We start from the raw sequence: 10,924 nt of genomic DNA on the forward strand, positions 1-10,924 counted from the left end.
TGTACATCATACAACTTTATTCATTATGAGCTTTAGATAACAAAGCAGTTCTTTCTTGATCTCAGTGTAGGAACGAAATGTGTACAACGTTCTTGAAGAGCATTTAAATAGAAGCAAGCGTTCCTGACTGTAGGTATGAGCTAGACCAAACTTTAAACTTGTTCACTTTTAACAAATGGTAATGGACATGGACGTGTGCGTTTTAACAGATAGCAGGCTCCTCTACTGCTGCTGCTCCCTCTGTCACAGCCTTTACACACTTCGCCATTGTCTGGGAGGCCCTGCTGATAGAGTCTATGAAGAAGAAAGAAAAACGATTTTACATTAGTTTTAAGCAAGGCAAATAAAGCACAATGTTAAATTATGCACAAATACATAACATCACATCACACAAAGCTCTAACCAAGTTTACACTATAAGAAGTTTATCATCACCTGTCATGTAGAAATCTTTCACTGAAAGCTGAGGAGGAACAAGAGGCTCTGCAAGCAGGGACTGATTCACACCCTGGAAGAGAAAAGATATCTAAATATTCAATTCAATTTTATTTGTATAGTGCTTTTAACAATTGTCGCAAAGCAGCTTTACACAATCTAAAGAATTATTTAAGTCTGTATGGAATGTGAGTGTGCATGAATCAAAATGAGCAGATTGCCCCAGGTAAGTAAGCCGCGGGCAACAGTGGCAGGGAAAAACTCCCTGAGATGGTAATTGGAAGAAACCTTGAAAGGAACCAGACTCAACAGGGAACCCATCCTCTTTTGGGTGAAACAGAAAGCAGGAATTGATCTGCATTATGTGCCCATGATGATTACAAGGGCATAGGGTGGACAAATTATTAGCCAGAGACATTAGTAATAAAAAAAAACTGATAATTGCCTGTTGGACAAGTAAAATCTATAAACATTAGTGGTTTTCATTATTTTTTTCAAAAGAGAAAAGGGGATAAAAAAAAAAAAAAGTTCACCCTTGAATAATTATAATTTTTTAAATGAAGCAATACCACACTCTAGATCATGCTGTATTGTTAGATACAGCATGACCTAGTGTGATATTTCTTTTTTAGAACAGTTCTTCAAACAGCATTTATTATCTACAGATTATAATTTATTTAATCAGTTATAGATTGCTCGATCGAAACGAATTGTCATATGAATAAAAGTTATTTGGTATAATTATTTAAGTAACATACGGTTCACAGTGGTGCGACACAGTTAATGCTGCAACTATGGCACATGCTACTTGTTCTGTATCCCACCATCTGCTGCACTATGCCCAATTAGTAAAAGTAATCAAGAATTAATTTCACGAATGACATAGTATAATTTGTGTGAAGAGAAACACCACAGCTCATAGCAAACAAATTGCTAATTAATTTATTTCTGTCAAGGATACAAGCCACAAAATGTTACATGGAAAAAGAAGATTATGGTGGAGTCATCCCTTACACGGGAGTGTATCCCCTTATTCATGTCTGTATGCATGAACTTAACTATGAAACCAGTTCACCATTACTTTATTAGGTCGTTTACCTTTTTTGTAAACCCAAGATTGCTCATACATTCAAACAACAAAATGGAGAGAAACCAAAGACAGACACTGACCTTAGAAAGATCATTAGCCTCTTTGAAGTAGTTTGCTTCCTCTACGTCATCATAACGCACCAGGTTGGGGGCCACCTCTGCCAGTCTGTTTCTCACCTCGTCTAATGTCTCATAGGGCAGAGGGACTCCAGCCAGCTAGCACACACACACACAACACATAGTATGAATTGGAATTGTGTATTTTCCTGTCTGGGGCAGCTAACTTGTGTAGGTGTGGAAGAAAACTGCGAGCATTCTTTGTTTGTACAAGTTGCTAAATTGAGCCACAAGGCAAAAACTGAGCCCATGGGACTAAGCAGTAGTGGCATGTGTTCTGAATAAGTTAAATGACAAATTGAATAACTCGATTAGATTTACAAATAGTAGGCCTAAATGTTTTTAGGCCTACAAATCCCTGGGATTACTTTTTTTTTGGTTTTGGTTTGTTGCATCTACCTTAATCTGGTTCAGACTCCGTAAACAGCCTAATGCATATATGCATGCACACAAACCTCAGAGATGGCTCGAAGAATCTTCCAGTCTTCACGAGCTATTCCAGGTGGGGTGACTGCCACTCTGGTTTGCTGAGCCCGCCCCTCTGTATTTACGTATGTGGCATTCTTCTCGGTGTATGCTGCACCAGGCAGGATGATGTCGGCCATCGGGGCACCGACATCGCCATGATGACCTGCATTAGGAGAGAGGGGTGAAGGTTGTGGGATGCTCATTACCCTGAGAATGAGATCAATGTAAAGTGTACTGAAATGGTGTAATTTATGTAATGGTCAATTGATGCTCTAAGGCATCTGAAAAGAACCAGCCTAGCTCGTATACACAAAAGAAAAACAGATTTTTTCAAATTACAATTTCAAATTACAAAATCGGTGTAAATTTGAAATATGCACACAAAGCAACAAAAATAAAAAATGTCCAAATACATACTGTATTTCAAACCACTAACACTGATCCCTTTTGTAAGGTACATGTCTGTCCTGATCTGTGCTAGGCATGGAGCTGGACTCTGTTGAGGTTGTGGCAAAGAGGCAGATTCTGTCCAAAGTACAATAAATCTTGAATCCTTCTCAACTACGATACAGTGTTCTCTCCGACCAGAGGAGCAAATTCAGACAGATACTACTTACTACCAAGTGTCCTACAGAGCGCCACAAGAGATCTACCATGGCCATAAAATTATACAAGTCTTCTCTATGGCGTTTACACTATGTGGGTAGTAACGGTCTGTAATGACACAATATTACATTGGGAACAAGTATTGTATAGTCATTTACAAATGCTATTGAGCCTTACCACTCTTTAAGTACAATATTGATAACTGTATTATTTGTGCAATGCCTTTTCCTTTTTATCATTCCAAGTGCAATATATATGAATTAATTCATGATTCATGTTATTTTTACATTTTATATTTATTTTCCCCTCCACCTTTTCCAATTTATTACTCTCATACCTAACAATCACAAAAAAACAACCATACCTAAGACAAAGCAATTTCCCTCTGGGATTAATAAAGGTCTTTGAATTTTTTATCCTGATAAGAAAGACTCACCCTGATAGATAATGAAGGTGTCTTTGGGCAGGTCTGCTCTAGTAATGCAGCCTCCATCAGCTCCCAGCAGGAACAGCACTTTAGGGGGGTTCTTCCTGATCGCCTCCACACCAGGCTTATAGCCCAGATCCAGTGCTGCTACTTGACTGGCCACTCTACACACATTGGCACAAACACAAATTTCTATTAGCCTACAGACATTGATGTCCAAGTTTAAAAACCAAAAGTTCATTTCTAAACAGAATCGCTAGTTCACTCCACAACAGATTATCGATAAATTCTGTAAAGCTTTGTAGAAAAAAAAAAAAATCTGACCTAGGATCACGACTGACTTATAAATAGCAGTCAACCTACTAATATGCTGACCAGTCTTCCATGACTAATGTCTGAACATGACACAGAGGTCGTCACACAAAACGCAGTCACTTTACAAAATGACATGAAACTGAACTAACCTGTGCAGCACATTAAGCACCTTCCACCCTTCATCAACCGCACTGCTGACACGGGCATTCTGTGCAATTGTAGATACAGCACTCAAGATGGCAGCACCATCTGCCCTCTGGAGACAGGAGCTTCCAACAACCACTACTGGCCGCTTGGCCTGGGCCAGAACCTAACACCAGGAGACAGTCCTATTAGGATTACCTGCCATCTTAAATGAACTTACACAGTCTTTTGTTAACAATGTGTTGGTGCCTAGATTTGATACATTTTTTGCTTTTCTGCCAAATGAATAACACTCTATTTAGTTAACAATTAAACAATTGACGCCAAGATAATGCAGTGGGCTTCATCAAAAGGTCCTTTTCCGCATGTTCTTCCTATGTCTACATGGGTTTCCTCCGACCTCCAAACTGAAGTGCTGTTTTTAATAAGTGTGTGTGCACATCGTCTGGGGTGATTTCTGCCATGCGCCCAGCAGGACTGTAATCTTCAGCCAGTCTTGCGATACAATAACACTTTGATTCCTAAGCCAATGCAATATTTGGTACAGTGAAATATTGAACTGCCTTAGGAATGAACATAAAAGTAAAAAGAAATTGAGAGTTTGTTACCTTACAATAAGGGTGGGTTCCTGCAGCGATCTCCTGCAGCACTTGAGTGGAATCACCCAGGTGATCGTAAGAGTAGCTAAGATCCACTTGATGACCCACCAGAGAGACTTGCAGCTCATTATGAAGCCAACTATAAAGAGAGAAAGAAAGAAAAAAAAAAAGAAAAAAAAAAAAAAACATTACTTTAAAATGTTAAACTTTAGACCAGCTCAATATTAAATATAAAAAAAAATAGCTTCTGTGGAGGAAAATTAAAATCCACACCTGCAATGAAATAAAAATAAAAAGACAAATATATGAAGGCTTTACCAAATGTAATGCAAAAGTTGGCATAACTTTTTTCTTTCTTTTAACTGACAGGTTGTTTAAATTGTACATGCTGGTAAAATAAACCTTACTCTGTACAAAGGTACTACTCAGATAGTCTCGACCACAAGCAACTCAATCCTTTTTAAAAATTCCATTTGTTGCAGTTGTCTTCCACTGGGCTACAAAATTTTTATAGAAATGATCCCATGGACAACATGCACAAATGCATGAATTCTAATGTAGGGGAAAGCAGCATTTAAAATAAACCATGAGGTGGAAAATCATTAACAGGAACAAAGTAGATTTTCAAAGAGGATTCGAGAGTCCTCGGGTTACTCTACCAACATGTGCGAGGGGGGGTGGTAGAAGAAGAGATGTATGCCCACTTTTGTATTATTTTTGGTATAGTCCCTGCATTAAAACTTATTACAGAAAGCAGCTGTACTATGCTGATAGGCAAGTACCTAACATCAGCTATTATAGCTGAACTGCCTCCCACCCTACACACTGTATAAATGCAGATCATTTACTGCTTTCTGTTTCACCCAAATGAGGATGGGTTCCCTGTTGAGTCTGGTTCCTCTCAAGGTTTCTTCCTATTACCATCTCAGGGAGTTTTTCCTTGCCACTGTCGCCCTCGGCTTGCTCACCAGGGACAAACTGACCATTTTGATTCATACAAATTCACATTTCATACAAACTTAAATAATTCTTTTGACTGTGTAAAGCTGCTTTGCGGCAATGAAAATTGCTAAAAGCGCTATACAAATAAAATTGAATTGAATTGAAGTACCTCTTGCGGATGCGTGCGTTGAAAAGAGGAGCCTCATAACGTGGGTTTGTTCCAATCAGAAGCAGCAGATCACACTCCTCAATGCCAGCTATGCGGCTGTTCAGGAGGTAATTAGAGCGCAGGTCGGTTCTGAGTGAGGGGCAGAGTTTAGAGAGTATTTTAATACACATATTACCAATACACAGATTGCCAACAATTAACTCAGGGACGAGGTACTTAAGGATCAACCAGAGGAACGGTACTTTTGTAACTCACCCAGCACCAGCCATAGGGAAGATTTCTTCAGTGCAGAGGTTTTCACTGTCCCGCTTGTTCAGCAGGTCTTTCAAGGCCACCAGAGACTCTGCATCAACCAAACCACCAGCAATGGCTGCAATCTCAGAGCCTTCGACTCCCTGGACCTGTGAATCCATTCCCACACATAAAAAAGTCTCAAAAACTACAGAATAATAGCATACATTACATTACCAGGGGCGGTCAAGATAAACCTGGACTTCTGGCTGTGCAGAATAACAGTAGTTATGACTATAAAAAAATGAAAGTAGTTTACTTAATACTTTGCTATGCTAATGCACTTATCCTAGGATTTCACTAGTGATTGGATATCAGGGAAAAAAAGACTTCTCATTACCCCGAAGCCATGATTGGACCATACTGTATCTAAAACACTGGAGGAACACTCCCAGGAACTCCTTTAATGTCACAAGGATATTAAAATCGCTTGGAAAAAGGTCAGGACTGTACTGGGGATGTGACAAGAGCTCCACAGCTATAATGTGGCTTAAAGTGGTGTGGTGCGTAGTATGAGGTTGTGCATTGTCTTGCAAAAACAGAATGCCACCAGTAATCAAATAAGGCCCCTGAGAACGTTCCACTAGTTGAATGTTCACAAGATTGACACCAGTGGGCTTACCACCTCGGCCAGGATCGTTATATGTCCTTCTTTACAATTTTTGTATGAACCATTCATACGTTTTACTGCGGCTAAGAGTGTCAGCATCGTACTGTGTTTGAAGTCTTCTATAAATATCAAATAGTTCTGTGCCTTTATTAATGAGAAATTTCAGTCCTGGTTTGACTTGAACGCACCCTCTAGTATACATTCTTTAAATAAGTAATTAACTATAGTTCATACTTCATCCCCAAAACTATATAAAAAGTACTAACCACGCCAGCTACACGTGTGAGAACATCCTCCCAGGAAGTGGGCACCAGCTGACCGTTGGCGTCCTTGACCATGGGCTGGGTCAGGCGCTGCCTCTTCAGTCCATCATACGCAAACCTTAAGGGAGAAACAAAAAAGAAGAAGAAAAAAAGAGGGAAAAAGTCAAAAGCTAACTACAAGCAAGTTTGCAGAGGTTTACAGAAGTGAAGAGAAGAATCAAATATCATTTTTGAGTCTGTTGGAAGTTTACCTGGTTTTGTCTGAAATCCACTCCTCATTGACGTCCTCATTAAGGCGAGGCAGGACCCTCATTACCTCTCCACCTCTTGTGCTCACCACGATATTAGAACAGACCGCATCAAGCACATCAATAGATTCTGTCTTTCTGTAAAACAGAAGTAATACACAAAATGAACCACCAGGTGCTGCTCTTTACCTTTATCTCCCTTTTACTTAGAATATGAGAATTTTTAAACTGTTTATCACTTTTAAACTGCTGATTACAGTAACAGTTTTTACCTTGTCTCCCAGGGTCGGGCTGTGAAAGCGTAGGGTTTCGATGTCAGCGCTCCAACAGGACACACATCGATCACATTCCCGGACAGCTCGGACGTGAACATTTTCTCTACATAAGTGCCAATTTGCATGCTGTTGCCACGTCCTGTGGTGCCCAGATCCTCCACACCGGCGATCTCGCTAGCAAAGCTGCAAGAAACGATACATCATAAATGACTTAACAAAAAAAAAAAAAAAAGTGTCTGACAAATCTAAATATTGCAACGCCATTTCTTTTAAACCAAACTTCCATTCAGATGAGTGAAGAAAGCAGCTTAGCCAACTTGCACTCTTATTTTATATATATATATATATATATATATTATAAATTAGTCATAAAATTACAGTCAGAACCCTCTGAGAAGCTTCTGCGCCAGAATCGCCACACAAAAGAATTGCGATTCATACCTGAATTATGAATCAACCCCCCAATCCCCATCTCCATAAGAAAACTTTTATAAGATCTTGTTCTAAAGAACTTCCAGGTGTGGCTTTTACACCAAAACCGTTTACACCAAACTTTACTAAATGATTAACACAAGACACTGTGTTAACTAACCCTATATATACATAATTGTAACTAATTTTACTTTAGATTGCAATATGTAACATGCATTACACTGGATTCACTCACCGAACACAGCGTGTGCACTGAATACAGCGCGTCATTATTGTTTTGATGAGTGGCCCGAGGTTTTTGTCCTCCACTGCTCTCTTCCCCTCTGTGAATCGACTTCGGTCCGAACCAAACGTCATTGACTGATCCTACATAAAAAAAAAATATATTTTTTTTTTTAACAGTTAGGAAAAGATTAACTACAAATTCTCTTTTTTGATTTGTTCAGAGGTGAACAGTTAAAGTCTTCCTACCTGCAAGTCACACTCTCCTCCTTGGTCACAGATAGGACAGTCAAGTGGGTGATTGGCAAGAAGAAACTCCATGACTCCCTCTCTAACAAAACCAAACAATTTCATTAGTAGAATAATTTAGCAAAAAACAATAAAATATGGCTATAAAGTTACAAGTTGAACAATACCTGGCCTTTCGTGTCTTTTCAGAGTTCGTTAGGATGTTCCATCCTTTCATAACAGGCATCGCACACGCAGCAACCGGCTATCAGTAAAGGACAATGATATTTTAGAGCAAAGAACGAGAACAAGAGCTGCTCTGATAACAATTTAAAATTCTTGCAATACTTACACTCTTACGATTAGTACAATTAATAAAAAAAATTACTTTCAATTACATTAAAGCAGTCTTTAATTTAGACCTTAGACTTCATTTATCAAAGCAGTCAAATTCAATAATAAAATATACAAATTTCACCTCTTTTAATCTCTCTGTAAGATTAAACACACATTTTGTCAGAGTTTGTGGAAATTTGATTGTACACTGCAATCAGGGAAAAACTGCATTGATGTGATGCCCTGGTCATTCAGTACATTCAGGTCATCGGCTGACTTCATTTTATTGCCAAATAACTTTGCTGAGCCTAGACATAACCAAATGAAGCAACCTCAGATCATAACACTGGCTTGTACAGTGGCCACGATACATGATGGGTGCATCTTTTTAAACGTGTACCTTCTTACCCATCATTTTGGAAGACGGTCAATTTGCCCTCATCAGACCACATACATTTTTGCTGTATTTTTGAGCATTGCTCCAAAGACTAATCTTTAACCTTCCTAACAAATTGAAACTTTTTTTTTCTGATTAGCCTAATTAAAGTCTTTTTTTTTTTTTTTAATGGACACAGCTGTTTAATCCCAATCCTGTGAGTTATCATCACATGTGTGTATGGAAATGCTCTTACATTCACTATTCAACACAGCTATGTTTTAACTGTTGGTTTTTCATTATGCAGCTTCTGAATGATCAATTATTTCATTGGGCCAGACAGTGTACCATTTTAGAGCATAATAAGTAAAATACAATAAACAACGTTAATAGTCAAGTGAATTATATGAAAGGGTAATGTTATTATGTAGATAATACTGAATCACAATACTCATGAGGATAACCACCTTCTTAGTTTGCAGTTGTGCAATAAGCATATTTGCATCTATGAATCTTAGATTTCTAAAACTATTGTACAGGCATACTTTACAAGATGCAACTAGTGTGTAACTTTAGTCTGTTGTCTTTATATGCAATTTTTGCTTTTTATTCAGGACTGAAATTTAGTTCACCGATATTCATGAAGAAAGCTTTCATCTAACATCAGTTTAATCACATTTTAGAACGAGTAAAAAAACAGCTGTAAAGTTTCTTAACTAAAGGTTGATTAAAGTAAAGTTTAAGTGTTGAATCTTTGGCATAATTTAGTTGTGTGTATAATTTTACAAGTTTATGAGTGATGAGGTTACTAATGAGAAAACAACGATACCTTTGGTGCCTTCTCGATCTCGACCAGGCACATACGGCAGTTCCCTGCCACAGACAGACGCTCGTGGTAGCAGAAGCGAGGAATCTGCACTCCAACTTTCTCACAGGCCTAAGACACAGAACAGAGCAGTTCAATATGTTTCAATTTAGCTATTAAATGCTTAGGGTGAAACAGTCCATTAACACTGATCAGAGAACACTGCAGGGTAGTGATGCATCACCTGAAGCACAGTCGTCCCGGGTTCCACCATCACAGGCTTGCCATCGACAAACACTTCAACCAGGTTACTCGAGGCCCGGATTGACGTCCTTACTATAATCGACAAAGCACAAAATGCTTCATCCCTTAACAATAGGGAAATTTTGTTTCCTATCAAGTTCTTTTGTAAACTTTGAAAACAATGGAAGCGCAAAAATTCACAGGATTAAAACTACGAAGCGATCCGAAGCTTTAAGCCCATACATGGAAACAGAATTTCTTATCTTAATCTTGTGTTTGTTCGTGTTCTCAGAGAGGTGTGTGGTTTTACCATTGCCAGAGGTGACGAGTTGCCCTTTAGAGTGGGCTGCCCCGGCCAAGGCCCGACCAACTGCTGGCAACCGCAACATGACGCTGTGGGGAAAGAAAACGAGCATTAGTATGTATTGTACATTCACAACATGCGATGCATCACTAGTTTCTGTAATAATGTGCCTAAACCGCGGCCTTAAACTGTAAACTATTTCCTTTAATATGAAACCCTACCAATATTACACCTTAACATTATTTAAGTTTTTTTTATAACGACAGTCTAAAGGTTTTCATCCCCTAAGAAGGTTTTCCCACATTCCCAAATTTGTTCTCAAATCACTGTGATTAAAACTCCACAATCACATTTATTGCTTTTATTCGCATAAAACATTTAAATCACAATATGACCTGTGGAATTATTTAATCGCAGTGGGCACCATTTTATTACAAGTTATAAATGCGTAGTTAAGAATTTATGTGGAGTTTTTGTTTATAATAATAATTTTTAAAGGATTAATATACACTGGTAAAAATCCTCTCAATGAGATCTGTGCCATTATTTGCTATTAGCCTAGATAAACACTTAAAACATTTACAATTTTTTTTTAATTTTATAGTTACATCTCACGATTTAAATCGCAATATATGTCAAAACAAGTACTACAGTGTGTGATTTTTTTTTTTAAACAAATTGTGAAGCCCTAAATTATAATGAACTCATCAGAAAGTTTGTAAGAGTTCAGCTAGTTGCAGTTCTGAGGGATCTTAGGGGGAGATTCAATCCACCAGCTTCAATCCACCTCCTTAGACTTCGAAGTGAACCACCAAGTCCAAAGACATGTGCCGAATTCCTTGATTATTGTTAAAGTGGACGGCTTTAAGTTGAAGCTACTGAAACCCTGCACACTAAATTATTAAAAAGGTACTCTCTAAGCTACTCTCTAATGGGCATGTCGTTAAGTACTACACCTGGAATGGTGACCTTATTACATTT

General features: G+C 38.3%; 1 protein-coding gene across 1 annotated transcript; it reads right to left on the reverse strand.

Moving 5' to 3' along the window:
* ndufs1 (NADH:ubiquinone oxidoreductase core subunit S1) lies at positions 1-10,055 on the reverse strand. The gene is made up of 18 exons (XM_053497982.1): positions 9,950-10,055; positions 9,641-9,732; positions 9,421-9,528; positions 8,068-8,144; positions 7,901-7,982; positions 7,665-7,795; positions 6,995-7,180; positions 6,726-6,860; positions 6,478-6,592; positions 5,566-5,711; positions 5,311-5,439; positions 4,209-4,338; positions 3,606-3,766; positions 3,151-3,305; positions 2,096-2,271; positions 1,605-1,739; positions 435-507; positions 1-294 (listed from the first exon to the last, which is right to left on the reverse strand). Exons 1-18 carry the CDS (start codon positions 10,053-10,055, stop codon positions 203-205), a joined length of 2,229 nt encoding a protein of 742 aa, XP_053353957.1. The 3' UTR covers positions 1-202.
* Between the last annotated feature and the right edge of the window lie 869 nt (positions 10,056-10,924).

The sequence above is a fragment of the Clarias gariepinus genome, chromosome 6 (genome assembly GCF_024256425.1).
Source record: "Clarias gariepinus isolate MV-2021 ecotype Netherlands chromosome 6, CGAR_prim_01v2, whole genome shotgun sequence".
Classification (NCBI taxonomy): domain Eukaryota; kingdom Metazoa; phylum Chordata; class Actinopteri; order Siluriformes; family Clariidae; genus Clarias; species Clarias gariepinus.